Here is a 22,845-nt window from a genome sequence, read left to right on the forward strand (position 1 = left end):
TTTAAAGAAAAAGATGAGGTTTTTATTCTCTGAGGATACCCTACAGAACTTGAACTAAAGTCAGGCTTTTTCTGGAGCCCTTTACCTACACTGATGCTCACTTTTGGGTTTCAGGCTGCAGTTCCGGCTGGTGGATATTGGAGGAATAATAAAAAGGTAAATTCACTGTTGGTTCAGTACTGTGTTAAGGTCTTCTTCCCCACCCACTTGCTAATGTTTACTTTTTTAGAGTCCTCCATATTTGCTCCCTATATTCTGCCATTTGTGTTAGTTGCATTCCATGGGAGATACAAGAGGAAGCTAACTGTGTCATGCATGGAACCAGGACCCTTTATTACTTTCTCATTAATATTTATGCAGCTCAGCAGTACATTCTGCAGCTTCATTTTTCCAAACTAGTCATGGTCCACCTTAAGCTGTGCCATGGTAACAGAGTGCTTTAAGGCATCTGTGTACTGTACTTGATGGGTGTGGTGCCTGAGGTTCAGTCATCAGGTCAAGTTCATTTACTGCATTCTTCATTTCAAGTACCTGAAGGATAAGTGTTAAAATCTTAAACTATGGATGCAGAATTGTATGTCCCTCCCTCCCTCCCTCCCTCCCTCCCTCCCTCCCTCCTCTCCTCTTTTGTGCATGATACTGATTTCTGGGCCTCATACAACAGATAAGTGTTGTACCGCTGAGCTATAGATTCTGTTTTGCTTCTTATCATTTAGAACTTTTGTTGTTAGGATATTGAAATACTTTGAAATTTTGAAGCAGTTTCAAAGATGTGAAAAAAGCAATCCACATTTTTCTAATGTCTTTTGACATGCTATCATTTCAACATGAATTCAATATAAAATTGTTGATGGTGTTTTACCTTTACAAAATAAATTCAGTAGGTATTTAAGCAGCTATATTTAGAGTATATCATCATTCAAGTGCACAGTAGCCGTGTGTGACTGACTAGTGTTTTGTATTATGTAGTGTACATACTCACACATCTAAGTGTAGATATCGACACGATTAAAACATCCATTTTTCTATTTGTCTTATCTGTTTTTAAACTTGTCTTTAATGGATTAGGGTTTTTTTTTTTTTTGGTATTCTGTTTCTTTTGTTGGCATAGAAGGAATTTTGTTTTAATTGTTCCTATAGAGGTTAAAATACCCTTTTTTTTTTTTTTTTTTTTTTTTTTTTAAGCCAAGGTCTTGCTCTGTAGCCTAAGCTAGCTTTAAATGTATTCTTCTGCTTCAGCTTTCTGAGTGTGTGAGCTATAGATGTCCATTTCCATGCCCTGTAATATGCATTTTAAAATGTTAATTATAGTTAAAATTATATGTCCACAATCTCTAATTCTAGGATACTTCTACTATACCGTGTAAAATTTATTATCTGTTATGTAGTTTCTATTTCTCCTCACAGCAATTGCCACTTAACATCCTGTCTGTATGTGTTTCCTGTTCTGTATATTTCGTATTTTGTTTCTGGCTTTTTTTTTACTTAGCATAATACTTTTGGGGTTCATGTTATAGCATGTATCAACTTGTTTTTATTGCTTAATATTGTTTTATTTCTTCTATTCACTCAATTATCTAGGCCATTTGAACCTTTTGACTATTTTGAAAAACTACTGCTGTGAATATGTGTACATGTATGTGATTGAGCGCTTATTTTCAATTGTTTCATGTGTATATATGAGTAAGCAGGATTGCAGTATACTTATATGGTTATTCTACATTTACCTTTTAGAGATTAGCCAAACTTGTTTCCACAATTTCTGAACTATTTTGTATTTTCCCCAGAAACATGTTAAAGGTTCCTGCTTTTTCATACTTTCTACTCTCGGTTTCTGTCCTGATACTGTTTTGTACTTTGACATGAGGGCCAACACATCTGGTCATCTCAGCATGCCTCTTACTGAAGAATCTGGTTGACTCCAGTGTCTTTTTTTTTTTTTTTTTTTTTAGATATTTTATTTACACTTCAGATGGCATCCCCTATCCCCATTCCCCCCCACCCCCCGACTCCAGTGTCTTTTAAGTTGCCGTGTATGTTCTTGGTGTATGTTCTGATTTTTGTTTTCCTAATGTTGAACAGTCTTTTCATGTGTTTGTTATCATTTGCATATCCTTGTAGAGTCAGGGCTGTCAGCCGTCCTAATGCTGTGACCCTTTAATACAGTTCCTCATGTTGACGTGACCCCAACCATAACATTATTTTTGTTGCTACTTCATAACTGTAATTCCGCTGTTATGAATTATAATATAAATATTGGATATGCAACTCCTGTGAAAGGGTAGTTCAACCCCTAAAGGGGTCATGATCCACAGGTCGAATACCACTGTCACAGAGAAGTCTTCAGGGGTTTTTGCCCATTTTAAAATTGGGTTACTTGTCTTTTGTTGTTATTGTTGTTGAGCTATAGAAGTTCTCAAGCTTCTGGACTCAGGTGATCCTCCTGCCTCAGCTTCCAGAGTGCTCCTCCTAAGAACCTCATTTTACTGTTACTCCTCCTCCTCTTCTCTTCTCCTCCTCCCCCTCCTTACCCCCACTTCTGTTGTTGTCATCACACCGAGGATTGAACTCAGTGCTTTCTACATATAAGGCAAGCTTTGAACTTTGCTACATTTATTTTGCACAAAAAATTATTTGTGTCTGTGTCTACATATGTATAGAGGTCAACTTCAGGTATCACTTCTCAAGAGCCCTTTACTTAATTCTTTGAGGCAAGATCTCTCATTGATTAGCCAGGAGCACACCATAGGCTGGCTGCCCAGTGAGCCCAGGCCTCTGCCTCCTCCACCTTTCCAGCCCCGGGATTTGTAAACACATATGTCTGGCTTTTTACATGGGTGCTGACAATCAAGCTCAGGGCTTCATGCTTACACAAGCACTTTACTGTGAGTTACCCACAGAGCCCCTAGAAGTATTTTCTGCTTGTTTTTTTGCCCTTCCCCCCATGTTTTCTCTGTGACTAATTATACATATATGTTGCAGTAGTTATATAGATACATGTCACATTACTTCATAGTCTAAAGGTCATTGAGGTTTTGTTGTTTTTTTTTTTTAATGACTTACTAATTATTTTTATGTACATTGGTGTTTTGCCTTCATGTATGTTTCTGTGAGAGTCTCAGATGTACTGTAACTGGAGTTACACACAGTTGTGAGCTGCTGTGTAGGTGCTAGGAATTCAGCCCTGGTCCTCTGGAAAGGTGGTCAGTGCTCTTAACTCTGAGCTGTCTCTCTAGTCCTGTTATTTTCTTAGTTTCCACCTCTTGGTGCGTAACTGTGTATTGCTATCTTTCTTGCTTGCTTGCTTGCTTTCTCTCTTCCTTCTATTTTTTTAGTTTTTGTTTTTTGGTTTTGGTTTTGGTTTTCAGAGGCAGGGTTTCCCTGTGTAGCTTTGGTTATCCTAAAACTTGCTCTGTAGACTAGGTTACCCTTAAACTCAGAGATGCCTGCCTCTGCCTCCGAGTGCTGGGACCAAAGGTATGTGCTTCTACCTACCAACTTAATTTTCATATTTTTATTTTTTCACTTTTTTCTCTACAGTGTTTAATCTGTAGGCAAAAAAAAAAAATCCTATCTTGTAAAACTACCTTTTCAGCTTCTGTATTTTTCTTTTGGAAACTCCTCGTTTTGAGACAGGATGGATCTTGCTATGTTCCAAACTGCTCTTAGCTTCCTGAGTGCCAGGGTTGCAGATCTGTGCTGCCATGTCCACCTTCAACTTAGTTTGGACACAGAATGTTATATTTATTGGACATCTGTATTTCTTTTCTTCTTAGAAATTACTGAGCTTATTTTGAAAGTCAGCTTTATGCTGTTGTCATGGAGTCTTCAGATTTGTTAGAATAGATTTCATGTGGCTTTTTTCTGGTAGAGTTTCTCAGTATAAATGACTTAGCTTCTTGGGGCTAAGTTACATGTTTAGTTTCTTTTGAATGTCTCATTTAGGTTTCTTCAGTCTGGCTGGTCAGAACGGAAAAGCCTCCACCCCATCCCCCATCCCCCACCTCCCACTCCCATCCCTCACCCCCAGGGTTTGGGGTATACTCAAGAACAGACTTGATGGTCTCACTATCTAGCCCAGACTTATCCTCCTTGTCTTCCTGTGTGTTGGGATTAGAGATGTGAACTACTATCCCTGACCAGAATTTTTTTAAAGTGACCTTTTTTTTTTTTTTTTTAAGTCTTCATTAGCTCAGGAGTCCTGACCATTACATTGAGATCTGTGTTATGCGTTAGCTTAGACTCTGGCCTCTTTCTGAAGTTTTTTCATGTCTGTTTCTTTTCAAATATATACATTTTTTTCTTCATCTGTCTTCTTCATTCTGTTATATTTGGTCAATTAAAGTGAAATGCTTATATAATATGCAACGTGTTTTCATACACACAATCACTGTGAAATGTTTACCACAATCATGCTTACTAACATGCCTATAATATTAATAGGAATCATTTAATATCTTTGATTTTTGGAGTCACAACTCTGGGCACAGCTGACCTGGCATCTCTACTATAAGATCTCTCACAGGGACAAAAGTATTGGTAAAGGCTGTTGTCTAATTTGAAGTCTTGATTGAGGAGGGACTAACTTCCCAGCTTTCAAGGTAGTTGGCAGAATTCTTTTCTTCAAGGGCTATTGGACTGAGAGCCTTGATTCTTAGCTGGTGGTTGGCTGAAGGCCACCCTTTATTCCTTGCCATGTGGACTTCTTGTTTCATTAAATCATGTAGGCCAAGCAGGCCGTTCAGTCTTTAAGGCGGTAGTTAACTTTATGTAACCTAATCATGGTGTCTTACTACCTTTGCCAGACTCCTCTAGGATTGAGGTTTTAGGCCCTCCCCACACGAGGAATGGGGTTAACTAGGGCTTGGACACTAGGAGGCAGAAGCCATTAGGGGAACATGTTAAAGTTTGCTTGCCACAATTGTAATCTGCTCTATTTATTGATATTTAGACTGTTAAAATGTTTACTCCATCCCAGCCTTTCATTCTGTCCACTCCGCCACTTTGACATGTCTCTTGATCTCTGAGCACTTCAAGAAGTTGTTCCAAACTCATCTTAAATTTTTCAGGCTAGAGCTTTGGACTTACTGTTCTAAGGCTCCGATTTAGTGGAGAGTGGTATTTAGAGCAATCAAATACCTTCATTTTTATTAGATTTTTAGTAATCATAGGCATTCTCAATTGGTAGTGTGTGTGTGTGTGTGTGTAAATGTATGCATATGCATACTTCATTTCTCAAGTTCTGTCTCACAGTATTAGTTATAGCTCAGCAATATAACATTCATTCTGTATTGAACATTGGATTATTGAATATTGAATTCTATATTGAATATAATGGGTTTTTTCTTTCTCTGAGAAGCCTAGCTTTTCCCTTGTTTACTCTCAGTTCTCCTGTATGACTGAGCTTGTGTTGCTTGTGTTATTTTCTCAGTCTCTTCCCCCATCACTTGGAAGCCTCCTTTACTTTTTGGGTGTTACTTGACAACAGTGCTGCCTTCACCTTCTTTAAAACCTAGGTTTGAAACTGAGTTCTGGACTCTATTTCCGCCTCTCGCAGTGCCTTATGCCCTTGAGGAGCCTTTGTTCCCACCACTTGCTCTACCTGGTGTGTGTGTGTGGATTCTCAAGTCATCCTGCTCACTGGAGTGTAGTCCCTAGCTCTGTGCCAGGCCCAGCTGGGCCCAGCTGGTCCCAGCGATGTGTTCTCATGTTATCTGGACTCCAAAAGCTTGTTCTGAGCCACTTCAGTCACCTAGCATGAGGCCCACTTAGCCTGTGCTCACTAGTGACTGCTTAATGAAATTGTTTAGATAGAGTGGAGACCAGGAAAAGCTATCACTTGAATTTTTTAGAAAAGCTTCACTTTGGTTTTGTTTGCTTTTTTTGTTTGTCAGTTTTGGGTTTTTTGATTTTTGTTTTTTTGAGTCAGGGTGTTTCTATGTAGCCTTGGCTGGCCTGGAAATCACTTTGTACATCAGGCTAGCCTGAAACTCAAAGATCTTCCTGCTGCCCCTGCCTTTGAGTGTTGGGATTAAAGGTTTGCACTACCACCACGCAGTGGGACTTTATTGAAAGAGCTTATGTAAAAGACCACTGACATTAGCCTAGGGGTGTGGGGGGAATGAGAATGAAAATGAATTCGTGCATACTATTTTTAAAAACATTTTTGTGTATTTGTTTTTTATGTATCTGAGTATACTGTAGCTGTCTTAAGACACACCAGAAGAGGGCATTGGATCCCATAACAGATGGTTGTGAGCCACCATGTGGTTTCCGGGAATTGGACTCAGGACCTCTAGAAGAGCAGTCACTGTTCTTAACCTCTGAGCCGTCTCTCTACCACTTTAAAAGCATTTTTAACCAAATGTGTCTGCACTTATGCAGAGGTCACTGAGGCCTGCACATATGTAATCATTACAAGTGTACAAGTGTACAAGTGTGTGTGTGTGTGTGTGTGTGTGTGTGTGTGTGTGTGTGTATGTGAGAGAGAGAGAGAGAGAGAGAGAGAGAGAGAGAGAGAGAGAGAGAGAGAGAGAGAGAGAGAGATGTTGTTTGTATAAGCCAGGATAGGCTCATGCCAAGGTACATGTATGGAGGACAACCTCAGGTATTGATCTACCTATCTGAGACAGGATCTTTCTTATTTGCAGCTGGGTATGCCAGGCCAGCTGGCCAGTGATCTTCAGGGTTCTATCTCTGCCTTCTATTTTGCTGTACAGCACTGATTGGCTTGCAGACCGTGAGCTATCATTTCAAGTTTTTCTTGGGTAGTAGGGATTTGAACTCAGGTCTTCAAATTTGCACAGCAAATGCTTACTCACTTGGCCATTTTCCTAGTACCTGTTAAAGTTTACTCAAACTTTTATGCCATGTCTTTCTGCTTGCATACTTGAGATTTACTTTCTTATCCAATTCATGATTTCAGATTGCTCTCCCAATTAGAATCAGGGCCTATCTCTGCCACTACTTTTCTTCTTGTCACTTGGGTCCTTTGGAACTGGAGATGGAGATGGTTGTGATCTACCTCGTGGGTGCTGGAGACTGAACCTAGGTCCTCAGGAAGAACAGCCAGTGTTGTATTAGTCAGGGTTCTCTAGAAAAACAGAACTTAGAGAATGGATTTAGTAGAGTGGCTTACGAATTGTGGTCCAGGTAGACCAACAACAATTGTCTGCCAGTGGAAGGTTCAAGAATCCAGTAGTTGTTGAGTCCATGGGGCTGGATGTCTCAGCTGGTCTTCAGTCTATGCTGGAATGATGAAGAATTAAGTTCCAAATGCCAGTGAAGGAATGAACTTGCTAGAGAGAGAAAGCCAGAGCAAACAAGAGAGAACAGTCTTCCTTCTTCCATGTCATTTATATAGGCTGCCTGCCAGCAGAAGTTATTGTCCAGATAAAGGTGGATCCTCCCACCTCAAAGATCTGGATTAAAGGCGTGCCTTTCCACATCAAATTCGGGTTAGAAATGGGGCTTCCTACTTCAAATGGTTTAATATAAAAAATCCCTCACAGGCCTGCTCAGCCATTTGGGTTTAGTTAATTCCAGGTGTGGTCAAATTGACAACCAAGAACAACCATCACAATTCTTAAGTTCCAAGTCGTCTCTCCAGCCCATCATTTAGGCTTTAAGTATTGGAAATATTTCTGATTTGCCCACTTTTTTCCTTATAGTTAGTCATTGAGTTCTCTTCTCCCTCCCCTGACTTTCCATGGCCATTAGTTTGATGATTATAATAGTCTTATGAGTGGCCATTACTTCTCTAGGGTTGTAAGTCCTGGACCCCTAAACTATCTTTGGTCCTTATTTCTTAATAAATTACCCGTGACTTTTAAAATGCCTTTCCCAGCTTTCTTTTTGAGACAAGATCTTAGCCCAGGGTAACCTACCTCAAATTTATAGCATTAAAGTGCTACTTTCATGTATGTATATTTACTAGATAGAATATTGTAGCTGAGATCCTATATTTACCACTTGCTAAGTACCCCTCAACTTTTGGTAATTGACTAACCTCCCTTTATTAGAGATTGTACAGGTCAATAATTGTGGAAGTATTTAATCTGACACATGCCTTACACTCGAGCTGACTTAATCTGTAAGCAGTGATTTCTCTCTGGTGTGTGTTTTACACTGTTCTCTGATGATTAAGGACACATTTTTTGAACATTTATCATGGCTAGATTAAATGGCTTGTTGTTGTTGTTTTGTTTGTAATAGAAGAAAGTTTATTTAGGGATTATGTTTTCTTAGGGTTGGAGTCCAAAATGTTGCCTATGGCCCAACACAGGCAGCAGGGGCAGCCGACTAGGGCAGCTGTTGAAAGCTCACATCTTGAGCTTCAAGAGGCAAAGAGAATATTGGGGATTTTAAAGGCATGAATCATATCACTGAGGAACAGTCTGGGCAGTCTAAGAGAGGAGGTATATCTGTAATAACTTACAATGATATTACAGTAGAGCTAAAGCCTATGTCTGAACGTTTGTAAACATTAAAAAAAACATTGATAGCACATATGATCTGATCCAGTGTTATTTTTATACTTTTCCTTGTAGTTACTGCGTTAATTTCTCCCTTAAATAGAGTATAAATTGGCAGATAGTGTAGAACACTTGCTTATCATACTCTGGATTCAGTTCTTTGAACTCTGTGTGTGTACATGTGTGTTTGTAAGTAAGAGAGAGAGACAGACAGACAGATACACACACACACACACACACACACACACACACACACACGGATTGAGAGAGAGATGCAGACAGACAGATTGGGGGCAGGGACAGGGCACAGAATTATATGGCATGTGAGCATCGGTTGAGCTTGTGAGGGACATACTGCTGACGTCTCATTTCTCTCCCCTTGCCATTTATTCAGTGTAGTGTCCTGTAAAAAAAAAAACAATAATAACTTTTTAAATGAAATAATTTGTTAAGGAAAGCACAGTTTTTTAGTAAACACTTTCTGTCTGATAGACTTTAGTGCTCTCTTGTATACACACCTGTGAGGACTAAGTATTTGATTGGTGGATGAGCTTGCTGTTGATATAGACTCTAGGTCTTACTATCCACAACCAGAAGAGGTTGAAATGGGATTGGCATTCTTGGAAGCTGTTTGTTTGTTTTGTTTTGTTTTTGAGACAGGGTTTCTCTGTACAGCCTTGGCTGCCCCAGAATGAACTCTGTAGACTAGTCTGGCCTGGAATTTAGAGAATCTTTTGCTTCTGCCTCTGCCTCCTGAGCACTGGGATTAAAGGTGTATATAATAAGCAAAATGGATTTGATCATCTGACATGGCAGGTGAGAGTTTTGTTTTTGGAATAAACTAATAAATGAGCTTCCTAAATGTTGCTAACTGATGATTGTCAAGTGAGATGGTTCAGCAGCAAAGGTGCGTGTGCAAAGCCTGACAGCCGACCCAGGACCACATAGTAGGACAGAATTGATTCTCCCTAACTGGGCCTCTGCCCTCCACATGCACAGCATGGCACACACACTCTCTCACAATAAATAAGTAGTTAAATGAATGGAATTTTAAAGAGAAGCATTGACTTTGTAAGTTAGAACCTGAGTGTCTTGCAAGGACTATGGGATACTGCATTTCTCTTTGCCTGAAGTTTTTAGTTCATACAGTAGTGGAAAGGGAATTCTTTACCATGGCTTAAGGATACATAAACTCTCAATGTAGCTATCTTTCTATTGTTGATTATTATAGCTTCTGTTACTCCTAGAAGTTGATCAAGAGGGACCTGAGTTTAGGAGATTTTGTCATTCAGCTTTCGTATAGTAAATGCTGAGTGAGGCCAGCTCTTTGCCTGCAGGGCCCTTTATGTGGCAGTCAAGAGTAGGGGAGGAGTAAAGATTCTCAGAGGTCTCTCAGAGTGGATTTGAACTTGATAGGCACATGATGATGAATTCTTGAAGCACCAGACACGTTTTGTTGCAACATTTCAGTCTTTTTTTTCTCATTCTTTGATTTAGTAGACACTTGTTTAGCAGCCCCCTCTATTTTGCATAGGCTGTTTGTGTGTGTGTGTGTGTGTGTGTGTGTGTAAACATGAGGGAGGAGGCACAAGATTATGGATCGAAGACAAAGAGGGAGTTGGATCTCCTGGGCTGGTGGTTGTGAGCTGCCTAATGTGGGTGCTCGGAAACAAACTCTGGTCCCTGGAAGAATGGCAAATACTTCTAACTGCTTAGCCCATCCCTAGGCCCTCCCCATATATATAAAGTGTTTTGTCTGCTTGTGTGCCTGGTACCATCAGAGTCAAAAGAGGGTATCAGGTCCCTGGAACTGGAGTTACAGACAGTTTAGAGCCACTATCTGTGGTGCTGGGAACCCAACCTGAGTCATTTGCAAGAGTAGTGAGTACTCTCACAATGAGTACTGAACCACTGAACCATTTTTCCAGCCCATATAAATACAACACCGCGCACACTCACGTTTTAAAAGCTGATGAACCTGTGTAGTTGAACCCATTGTTTAGTTTAAATAAAGTATTGCAGTTTTTACTTTCTATAGGTTTTTAAAATGTTTTTAATTTTAGTTTAGTTTTCCTTACTGTTTTTTTGTATATATGTGCATGTGCCATGGTCTTTGGGGATGGAATGCAATTTTTCAGACTCCTAAGGCTTGCTCACCAAGTGCTGTTAATTTGCCATGCCATCTCCTTGGTCTAGCTTTCTACTGTTGTGCCAAGGAGAATCATTCAGGGTGAATTTAGATAGAAAATGAGCTGAAGAAATAGGCCTGTACTGTCCAGATTTGAGTTTACACAGGATGAGATATAATCTATTAACCGAGGCTTTGAGTTTATCCAGGAAAATCATTTAAGGAGTGTGTCATTCATGAGTTCTTTAATGATTAGTAAAAGTTAAATACTTAAATTTGGGAATGTAGTTATAGTTGTTGGATTGAAACACACACACCCTCATTTTTCTATTTAAAAAGTTAAGGATTTGGAGCATGGCTCAGTGGCAAAGAGTTATCTTAGCATGACCCTGCGTTTGATCTACACCAGAAGAGGTTGGGAGGATGGGAGAAGATTAGAAATTTAAATTTGCAAAGAGAAAAAGTAAGGCCAGCCCAAACCTTAGTTAGAAAACTATGTGCTTAAAGACTCAGTCTCGCTATAGAGCCTTTTCTGGCCTCAGACACATAATCTTGTTTTAGCTTTTCACAAATTGGGATTAGCATGCCTGGATTTTCAAACATGTTTTCAGTCCTAGGGATAGAACCTAGGGCCTCACACACTTGGGAAGCGCCTGCCACTGAGCTGGGTCTTCAGCTCCTCCTTCTAACTGTTCTCTTTTAGATATGATATTGCTAAGTTTCCCAGACTGGCCTTAAACTCACTCCATATACCAGGCAAGGCTTGAATGTATAATCCTCCTGCAGTAGTCTCCAGTAGCGGGGATCACAGGCCTGGCAGTTCTATCAAGGGCAATATTATTAAATGATGGACAGAGCACATATTATGTCTTTGTTTAAAATTGACCCATAAACTTTGGCAACTCTCATTGGGCAATTTAAGCAGCAGTTTCCAGTATGAGTAAGATTAATTATTGCAATACAAACCAATTTGAAAATTGGTTTTTAAATTGAGCCATAATATATAAAATCTTATGATAATGTACAAATCTGACTATGTTCAAGTGCAGTTTTCTTACGCATACCAATTGTCTTGTAATAATTGAGAATGCATCCTCTGTGTGGTGTTTGCAAGTTAATACTATTTTGGAAATCACACTGGTATATATATTTGTGCTTCCCTGGGTGTATGTGGCTCATTATTGATCATAATTTTACTTTGGAATTTTAATTTAAGTAGATGGGGTAAGCTCCTTTCAGACTTTTAGTTGTTGGAGGGGTTTTGGTGTAGGATTGGGTCTGTGAATGAGAAGGAGCATTAGAACGAACACAAAGGAGGCTCAGGTAATAATTCATCAAGTGGTAACAGTAGCATAGAGTCTTATAGAAGACAGAGGAGACTGTAATTCATGGGAGAACCGCTTTCAGAACTTAACCAAGAAGCTCTCACAAATACAAATATGTGTGTGTGTGTGTGTGTGTTTAATGAGAAAGAAGAGTCCTATGTCTGTAAATGAAGGGGTCTTGGCTGAGTTCTAGACCCAGCAGTACCTACTGTGTGCACTGTGCAGAGGACTGCAGTATGGCTGCGGTGTGTTGAGTACCTGCCTCTTCTGACAAGCTGTCTTCCAGTGCTTGCTGCATTTCTGTCCATCCTTCCCTTTTCTGTGTTCTCTCTTACATACCTTCACTTTTTAACCTCTCATACATATCTCCAGATTGAAATCCTCTTTCACAATGACACTTTTTTTTAGAAAAAAAAAATACATTGACCACACTTAATAAATATACCATGTCTCTAAAGAATAGCACAATAGTAAGCTTTAACAATGAGTTTCTTTATAGTAGGAGTCTTTAGTACATAGTGACTTCATGCTGATGGAATGTCGCAAGTATATAAGTGCCATGAAGGAAAGGGATTTTCTTCCTTTCCTTCCTTTTGTTTCATTTTCTTTCTTTTTGTTCCCTTTCCTTCCTTCTGATACCAGCTTGCTAATAACTGGCTCTTTCTCTCATGGTGGCTTGCATGGTATGCACTATGTAAACTCAAGCTGATCATGAATTTCAGGCAGTCATCCTACCTCAGCCTCTTTATATCCAGCTAAGAAAGGAATGCTTTTTTAAAAGATTTATTTATTTGCTTACTTTACGTCCCAGTATCAGCCCCTCTTCTCCTCCCAGAAAGGGATTTTAGTTTTTTTTTTTTTGTTTTTTTTTTTTTAAGGCTGATGACGTAGCTCGGTGACAGAGTGCTTATCTACCATGTATAAAGTTCTGCTTTCAGCATGAGTGGTATCAAACAGGGGCAAAGAATTTCTTTTTATCCATTGTTGTATCTGGTACCCAGAACAACAAAGACATTCAATAAATGCATACTGAATAGATTTGTTAAATATTAGCTTTAAGAATAACTTATGTTTATGTAACATACTAATGAAAATGATTTCAGTGAAGCTTTGTTTGTGTCTCATTATGTAGCCTTAGCTTGCCTGCAGTTCAATAAGTAGACCAGTCTAGCTAGCAGGAAAGGTGTGAGTCACTATTGCTGGCTGCAGTGAGGCAGTCTTTTTTTTTTTTTTAATTAAGTTTTTAAACTTTATTTTTATTTTGTGTGTATGGATATTTTACGTGCATGCATGTTTGTGCACCATATGCCTGTGGGGGCCAGAAGAGGGAGTCAGATTCTCTGTGACTGAAGTTACAGTTATGTGGGTTCTGGGAATTGAACTCCAGTCTTTTGAAAGAGTTGCTGGGACACTTAATGGCCGAGCCGTCTCTCTAGCCCCAGTAAAGAAAGCATTTGTGGTTTCTTAGTACAGGGCAGGGATTCTCAAAGTGACAGAAACTTTAAATACTCCTCTTAACTGTCCCCTTTGTTCTATTGCTCTTCTCCCAGTATAAGTTATTTCAAGTGCAGATGAGCTGAAAAAGACTGAACTTAGTAAATCTAGTGCCCAGGAGACAGGGGTAAATGGCAGGGTAGATGGTGGGAATGAAGAGCACGGGAATTCCAAATGTGCATGTGTTAGAGAAGCATCTAAGTAGAGTGTCAGAGCAGTTACATAGCTAGAGTGCCAGAGCCAACCAGAAGGATAGATAGAGAAGGTGGGTTGATAAAGGTAGAGAGAGGAAATCAGACTGATAGCCTGCTTGGGGTTCATAGTACAGGAAGCTTTTATGAATTGCATAATGTAACACTGAGAACAACATTCAGCTGTTGGCTGTAAAATGGGTTGTGGCTTGAGGTAAAGAGATTGGAGCAGTGAATGAAAGGGACTCCGCTGTTGCAGCTCCGGGCGATAGCACTGCTTGGCTCATGCTGTCTGGTGATGCCTTTAGATCTCTTTTGAAGTCCCCCATCCCCAGTTTTTGATTCGGGGATGCTGACAGCAGGAGAAAGAGCTCCAGGAAGTAGAAATGGATTCTGGTTCCCACTTGCTGTCCTATTTCCTAAGTTCCTGAGCATGAGTAGACGAGTCCTTACCTATAAAACGAGGATAGTGTCCTGTAAGCAGGAGTCCTTAGCAACTGTTATCTTCGTATGAGTTATAGACAGTGTGGGTAGGAAATACTATATCTTGTATCTCATTGTTGACGTCTACCAATTATTTAAAGAAGTAAAGAACCAGAACATTAGCTCATATTCTGTAAAATTTTATTTCTTGTGAAAATGACTTTCTATTTTAAAACACGTATTCATTGAGTATGGATGGGTCTTTACTAGTTTAGCTGTTATTAAGGTATCAGAGTGCTCAAGCTAATGAACAAAACTTCATCCTGGAGTATTTTTAGAGAAACACAAAGAATACAGAGTTCACTCTGCCATGTGTATATTTTACGAAATTAAGCAGAGCTCGGAGAGATGGTTCAGTCAGTAATGTCCTTGTCAGGGCATATGATGGGCCCTTGTAAGGCAGACAGGAAGTTGGTCAGCCAGCCTAGTCTAATGAGCAAGTCCCAGGTTCCAGTGAGAGACTTCATCTCAAAAAACACAGTGGGTGGCTCCTGAGGTTAACCCCCGACCTACACACACACACACACACACACACACACACACACACCCCTGCAAACTACCCCTCCTCCCCCAGCCTCAAAACATAATACTAACAGTGTTTAGTGTTATTATTAGAATTGGTACTTTTGCGCTATGGAATGCACTCTAATCTGTCCCATCCTCTCCTTGCTGAAGGTTTTAGTACCACAACTCTCAGGCTCCCTACTCTTCTTCCCCTGTTGTTTTGTTTCTGTTTGGATTGTTTCTTGCTCTACCTCGTTTAATCCATATGGAATGATGAAGAGGCAGCTGCTATGGTTAACTATGCACTGTGGTTAATGAATAACAGACTAACAGGACATATAAAGCATATGCAAACTCTGCAGAGTTAGTTGCTGTCAGGCCCTAGGGATACAATGCTTTTTCTTTTCTTTTTAAAAACATTCTCCTGTGATATTTTGTTTCTTAATTTACCATTCTTAATTTTGTAATGCTACCACAAAGTTCTCTTTTCTGCTTAGTCTGTATAGTATTTCTTTCACTTTCTGATGAATTTATAGAAGATGGTTAAGGTCCAAAAAGGAAATTAACCAACCCATTATATTGTAGGTTTCCTAGTTCAGATGTATTTATTCATAGAAAAACAGGGATAGAAATTTATGACATGTTTGGTTTTTGGACCTGTAATGTTTTGTCTCTTGCCTTTTGGCTACTAGTGCTCCTTTTTGAGTTTCTCTGGGACTAGAATCACTGTGTACTATTTTCTCCCAAGTGCTGGGAGGGCAGAGGTAGGCAGAGCCTGGTCCATCATCTAGAGAGTTCCAGGCCTGCTAAGGCTACATAATGAGACTGCATCTTACCCCCTTGCCAGTGTTTCTATCATAAAGACCAGCTACAACTTGAATATTGCATTCAACCAACCCTTGAAAATTCCTGTAATCTGTGCCATCCTGTCTCATACTGTCCCATCTCATAGTTGTCCTCTCTCTGCAGTGCTCTATGCCCAGGTCTCTGTGGCTGGGCTGCTCCAGCCTGGCGGACAGCATGCCTTCGCTGCGATGCCTGTATAACCCAGGGACTGGCGCACTCACAGCTTTCCAGGTACTTTCTCTGTCTCTGTGGGTTATTGGTGGGGGGTATGTCTAATTCATTAGTGTGTCCTTCCTTCTCTCCTATACTTTACTTACATCCACCTCTTCTCCTTTATAGTGCCTGTATTTCATATCGCTCAGTATTTCTTCAGGGACTAACTTTTAATGTAGACCCAGACTTACTGATTTTTAAAACTTTTTTGTAATTGTTTTGTCAAAATGAATATAGCACAGCTGGAGCAATGGGTTTCAGATCTTGCACAGATACTAATTTTTAAAATAATATAGCAATTCAGAACATAGCGTGGATCTACATAAAATCAAATCAAGTAATTAGGTAATCAAAATCAGATGCACAAACATCTTATGTTTTTCTTATGATTACTACTATTGGTTACTATGCTACTATCGTGTGTGTGTGTGTGTGTGTGTGTGTGTGTGTGTGTGTGTGCATATATACACATTTATGTTTGCATCACACATTAAGAACTATGTGTTACTTGTATCCTAAAGAGTTTCTTGTTTCAGAGTGGGAAAGCTGTAAATACAGTTTTCATTTTGAAGTATTCTAATTGGTCTTACATTTTTTGATGGATTCTAGCTTCTCTCAGTCTTCCTTAAAGGTCAAGAGGTCATTTTCATGGTGTAAGAGAAGCTGTAGAAGAAGGGAATGGAACTTTGTAGAGGAAAATGAAAGAAAGACCTTGATGCCCATAGCTATGGATTAGTGTTTGTCGTGCATGATTGTTCTTGGCAGAAGTGTTGTCTATCTACTTAAGGTATTTGGAATTTGTGTTTAGCTTTTATAATATTAAAAAATTGACCTTTTCCCCCTTTAGGTATATTTTATTTTATTTATGTGAATGTGCGTGCAGGTGTCTGAAGAGGCCAGAGGGGAGTGGGATTCCCTGGAACTATTGTGTACAGGCAGCTGTGAGCCACCAAACATGGGTTCTGGGACCCAAACTCACTCACATCCTTTGGAAAGAGCGTTAAGCTCTCCAGCTCCTCAAAGTTTGTTTTTTAATGTGCATGTGTGCTCAGGCTCAGGAGTGAGCCACATTTCCAGCTATTTGCCAGGTTGTTTTCTTAACCAATGCAATTTATTATCTGTTCAGAGAAATTTCACTGACAAGTTGTAACTAAATATGAAAATATCCATGATTAAGTCTGGAGGAACGGAATTGAGTGATGGCAGTTACCAGTCTTCAGCAATACTGTGTTGGTGATGTTTTCATTTTCCTTTGTACAGTTTAATGTTAATCTTCCTTTGTTTATACTCGAAAATAGTAAAGCATGTTGGCTCTAAAAGGTAGATTGCTTGAAATACTTTGTTGCTCACTGTTTCACTTGGGGTTTTTATTGCTGTGAAGAGAGATTATGACCACAGCAACTCTTATAATGGAAAACAGTTCGTTGGAGCTGGCTTACAGTTCAAAGCATTGTATGGTGGGAGGCATGGTAGCACATAAGCAGACATGGTGCTGCCTGTGTGTAGTTGAGAGTCCTTCATGCAGATCAGTAGAGAACAGGAAGAGAGAGTGACTCTGGGCCCAGCTTGAGTTTCTGAAACCTCAAAGCCCACCCCAGTGACACACTTCCTCCAACAAGGCCACACCTACTCCACCAGAGCCACACCTCCTAATAGTGCCATTCCCTGTGGCCCTGTGGGGGGCATTTTCATTCAGACCACATAGTCACTAGTACTGTGACCTTGAACACATTGTTTGACTCATGCTTATTCCCACATCTGTTACATGGTGACTGTAGATGTGAATGGACATATGGTGGTGATAGTTGCTGCTTTGAGAGAGTACACGATATCCTGAGAGTGTCTGTTCACCCCAGCGTGAATTGTCTTGTTAAGATGGGTTTTTTTTGTGTCGTTTTGTTTTAAATCAGTGTATCCTGCTTAGGAAGGTACTGACTTCAAGAACTCAGAGTTCTTTGTTTTGTTTGAGACAGAATATGACTTTATAACCCAGGCTGGCCTGGAACTCTAGAATTAAAGGTGCGTATGTATCACCGACCCCTGCTAACCTATTGGTTTTTAGTTAGTTGCACTGAGTTTAACCAGTCTGTAAAGACTCAGGGAATAGGATCATCAAAGTTGTCCTCACTTTATTTAGGCACAGTCACTCTCAGGATTAGTAATTTGTTTGAAAGTATTCAAAGAACTTACTGAAAGCAGTGGTGCAGATTATTAACAGGGAAAGGATACACATTAAACCTGAGTTCAATCTCTGGATTCCACAGAATGACAGGAAAGAATTTACCCTCCAAGGACTTGGATGAATTCACTCTCGTTTTGCCTCACCTCTCCTTTCCTTTCCTCTCATGTCCTCCAGTGTTGTCAACCCCCCCCCCCCCCGTCTCTCTCTCTCTCATGCACACACACACACACACACACACACACACACACACACACACACACTCACGGGACACAACAGCTGAAAACTACAGAGAAAATGCTAACCTTACTGAGAAGAAGCCGGGGAAGCTCCTGATCACCTTGTCATGTGGGACTCGGGGTGTGAGCAGTGAGGTGTGGGAAGGGTTGAGCACAAGGCCTTCATCACTGTGGCTATAGACAGGTCATCTCAGAAAGTGAACATTTCTCTTGGTCAGCTTTCTGTTTGTCTACCTCCAAAGTTCTGACATTACAGGCCTGTGCCACCATACCTAGCAGTTTTACTAATTTAGAAGTGAGGACAGTTTGCACTCCTTAAAAATCCCTAAACTAACTTTAGGCATGTGGCTTATTTCTACTGATATTTACTCTATTTGAAATGAGAATAGAGAAAATATTATTATGTAAAACAATTACAGTAGCTCTCCAGGATGGGGGAGTACACAACTGTAATTTCAGCAATCTAGAGGCAGAGACAGGAAGAACATGAGTTGAAGCCAGTCTGGCTACATAGCAAGTTTGAAGCCAGCCTGGCCTACATGGATTCCCCCATAATAGCAACACTAACAACAGGGAAAAAACCCCACATAACATAAATAGGACATTTTAAATGAAAACTGTATTTAAAACATTAATACTGGCATTGTTTCATTTTTATACATCTAGTGTCTGGAGTAACTAAAGGCAGATGACTTTTCATATACACTTCTGCGTTCATTGTTATTTAAAGCATAGGAAGACCCATCTTGCCTATATAGAGATATAAAGTTTAAAAAAAAGGTACCAGGCTTGATGGTATATGTCTGTAACCCCAGCACTCAAGAATCAGTTGTATTATGAGTTGGAGGCAGGCCTAAGGCCATATAACAAGTTTGAGACTGGTCTGGAATACATGAGATCCTGTCTCAAAAATATTTATATGTGTGTGTGTGTGTGTGTGTGTGTGTGTGTGTGTGTGTGTGTATGCAAGCGCGTGTGTTTAAACCTTCTGACTTTGGTATCAGAGTACCAAGAAAAATTCAAGTTTTTATTTCTCCTAAAACAATTCTGAATTAAAGTAGCAAATAATTCTGAGCCAATTCCCCACTATAACCTTTTCTAGTTTTAATTAAAAGTCAATAATGCTTTTAAGAAGTTGAACACTCTTTCTTTATGTTCCTACTCTGGAATTTATTTGTAGGAAAGCTTATTTAGAGATTTTTTTATGTGTACAAACCAAACCTGGGTCTTTTGCAAGAGCAGTAAGTACTTTTAACTTCCAAGCCATTTTTCCAGCCCTATACAGAGATTTTATTGGAAAATCAAGGAATAAATTGAGCAAGTTGGCTGTTGTCACAGGAGTCAAATTGTTTAATGTAAGCAGAAAGGGAGCTACTTATAAGGCAGGAAGGAAAGGAAGCCCAGAGGTTGGGTTGTAGGATGGAGACTAGGGCCCTGGGGCAGGATTTCCTAGAATCTGAGCTGGCTCTGTTCTTAACCACTGAGCAATCTCTCGAGCGTGAGTCTTTCTTTTCTAAGGGGATCGTTAGTGGGCCAGAGATGTAACTCAGCTTGTATAATATTTGCTTATTATGCATGAGATTTAGTTTTTGATCCCCTACATTTCATAAACTAGATGTGATGGCACATGCCTGTAATTCCAGAAAGGACCAGAAATTCAAGGTCATCCCCAGCTACATAGCAAGTTTGAGATCAGCCTGGTGTATATGAGACCCTGTCAAAATAATAATAACAACAACAATAATAATAAATGTTCTTGCCTATGCTACAACCAGCAGCTGGTGTTTCCGATGAGAGTGGCCATTCTTTATCTTGTGGGCAGCTGCTTACATGGTTTTAGGTTGAATGAAGTTTGAACCCGGCTTCTACTTCACAACTCTTTTTCCTTTCATATAATTCTCAACTACTGCAAAATTTACAGTGCAAAATGAGTACAGGATTCCCACTCTTTGAAAATAGCAGTGTTTGACCAAACTTCAATGCCCCTGTCTTTGTGTACTCTAATCCCACCATCTGAGGCCTTACCACACACACCTATCCTGTCTGCCTGTGGATGTCTACCTGTCTAGGTAAATGCTATTCATAACTGTGTTCAGGTTGAAACAGGATTAAAGTTTTTCCAGATCTGTACGTCTTCCCCTCAGACAAGCCACACATTTGTGCCCAGGATGTGCAGCAGCAGAGATGTGTTGCCACAGTGTCTCTGTGCTGCTCTCGTTATCTTTGTCTTTGTCTTTTGCCAGACTGAGCTCTTTGAAGGTTGAACTATGTTTTGTTCATTTATTCTTCCATTGTCAAAAGTAATATTTCATACTTTTTTTGAATCAGTGAGTAAACAGACTTAGATAATTTGAAGAAAACTGTCTAATAACAGATACAGCATAAGAAAAGAGGAAGCATAGTATTGCTGGTAGCCTCCTCCTATACATATATACAGATGTTCCATATAATACTGCTGGTAGCTTCCTCCCATACATGTATACAGGTGTTCTATATAGTACTGCTGGCAGCCCCTCTCCCATACATGTATACAGATGTTCTATATAGTACTTCTTGGAGCCTCCTCCCATACATGTATACAGGTGTTCTATATAGTACTGCTGGCAGCCCCTCTCCCATACATGTATACAGATGTTCTATATAGTACTTCTTGGAGCCTCCTCCCATACATGTATACAGGTGTTCTATATAGTATTGCTGGTAGCCTCCTCCCATACATGTATACAGATGTTCTATATAGTACTGCTGGCAGCCCCCCTCCCATACATGTATACAGATGTTCTGTATTCAGAAAGAAATCATGATAATTAAACAGTCATTTCAAACATCACACATTTGCACATAGAAAAGAAAACATATTTCATATGTTTGGCTTTCTTACAGCTCACTGTGATGATCCCCTCTGAGTTGGATTCTGTATACTGAATTTGGACTCTTGTTCATGAACAAATGCACATTTCAGGCTTTAAAGACTGGCACTGCCAGCCAACTGATGGTTCAGTTTCAGTGGTATCAACATCTTTATCTTCGTAGCAGTGTGTATTTGGACGATTATTTGACTCTTTTATTGCAGTTTACCTTTACTTTGTAAAAGAATGGAGTAAATTAAAGAGCTGGATATGATGAGCATCAGGCTAGAGAAAGGCTGAAAATCAGATGGATGATTCTTTTGGTCTTGTTTAAGTCCAATTTTAAAGCATATGTGCAAAATGTTAGAAATATATTTTTGAAGATCAAATTTTTAAAGTGAGGGGGAGATGGCTCAGGGCGTTAACAGTACTTGCTATGTAAGTGTGAGGAGATGTGGTTTCAAATCATAGTGTCCACAAAGTAGCCAGTGTGCCCATTTGTAGCCTCTTGTAACCCAAGCAGTGTGAAGGGGTGGAGATAGGGGGATAGCTGAAGCTTCCTGGCCACCAGAGACATTCCAGGTCTGTGAAAAGTAAGAAGGCTAACACCTCCCACTCTGCACCGTGTGTGTGTGTGTGTGTGTGTGTGTGTGTGTGTGTGTGTGTGTGTGTAGGGGGTTGCGTGCATGTGTGCAGCACAAGCAATCATGTGTAAGTAAATGTATGTGGGTGAAACAGAAAATTATAAAATATATAGTGAGGTTGTTTTAAAGTATTCATTCCATTGAAATCTAGTGTTAAGCTTCTGTACTTTCATCTTTTACGTGTAGTTTCAAGTGTTAAAGGTAAAAATGACATGAGTTTGCTACATTTTTGCCTTATCTTGAAAATAATCTATATTGGAAAAGTGGCGTCTTGGGCTGATTGTCTTCCCAGCTACTTGCTTGATTATTGAACTATTTTATATTTCAAGTTTGTTAAAAACACATTCCTCAGTTGCTGAGTATTTTGACATGTCCAAGTGTAGCTAATGTTCATTTATGGGATAATGTATGACTTTGTCTGGTGTTTAGAGTATGCCAAAATCATCATCTTGGGAGACAAATCAGATTTTCATGAAACATTTTTATTTTTCATGATGGATATGAAAAATAAAAAAAATATTCCCAAAGTATTTATTTCTTAGCTTAGATATACTGAATAATAGTCCATTTCCCCTCAACTGTTTTTACTCCATCAGAACCTATAATTGCAAAGGGGATAGATAGTACAGACTAGTAATGCCAGGGCTGCAAACCATAGGAATGGAACTGGTGGAAAGAGGGTGACGGTGGAGGTGCCCTACTTAAGTGACAGATCCTTTCCGTGGGCACTAAGATTAATCTGTGCCCTCTGAAGAGAGGTACATTGTTTCTTTATGTTCTAAGAGTCCTGTTATTTCCATCCTTTGTGCTTACAGAGACCATGGTTGTATATGTGTTCTTCTGTGCTGTTCAGGAACTGGTAGTAGGTGGGCCATGTGCACCTTCCTTCTCTGTTGTCCTATGTTAACGTTTTGCTTTCCTTCTTCATGTTAGTTTCAAGACTTGATATGTGGACTGTCGAGATAAAGAATCTTGGTAGGTAGGCAGTATTCAGGAAACCCTTTCTTTGTCATGTGTTTAAGCCAGGGTGTTTTAAGAATGCTGTATTTAAAACTAACAGGCAAACATGTGAGCAAACCAAGAGTGTGCACTCTTGACTGTAGCTTCAAAGGACCCTGTGCACTGTAGCATGTTACTGTTAGGTGCTGTGCACAGGAGTTTGGTTTTCTTCTGAGCTTTTCTACATTCTTACACACAGTTCTCTGGAGACCAGATCTGTTATATTTTGAAATAGATATTTAGAATGTAGGAAAACATTGCAAACCAGAATTTTTCA

At 39.7% G+C, this 22,845-nt stretch overlaps 1 protein-coding gene across 21 annotated transcripts in view; it reads left to right on the top strand.

Moving 5' to 3' along the window:
- The window catches only part of Btrc (beta-transducin repeat containing E3 ubiquitin protein ligase), a 170,485-nt gene that overhangs the window by 43,487 nt on the left and 104,153 nt on the right, over positions 1 to 22,845 (top strand). For 8 of the 21 annotated variants that reach the window (XM_034497285.1, XM_076922670.1, XM_034497304.2 and 5 more), the window contains exons 2-3: positions 115 to 156; positions 15,569 to 15,676. The exons of 3 other annotated variants lie outside the window; for them this stretch is intronic. In XM_034497285.1, coding sequence (XP_034353176.1) covers positions 115 to 156; positions 15,569 to 15,676 — 150 coding nt within the window. The remainder of the gene's footprint in view (positions 1 to 114; positions 157 to 15,568; positions 15,677 to 22,845) is intronic. 10 more of the 21 variants (XM_034497315.2, XM_076922634.1, XM_076922690.1 and 7 more) reach the window with 2 other exon arrangements.

The sequence above is a fragment of the Arvicanthis niloticus genome, chromosome 1, assembly GCF_011762505.2.
Source record: "Arvicanthis niloticus isolate mArvNil1 chromosome 1, mArvNil1.pat.X, whole genome shotgun sequence".
Classification (NCBI taxonomy): domain Eukaryota; kingdom Metazoa; phylum Chordata; class Mammalia; order Rodentia; family Muridae; genus Arvicanthis; species Arvicanthis niloticus.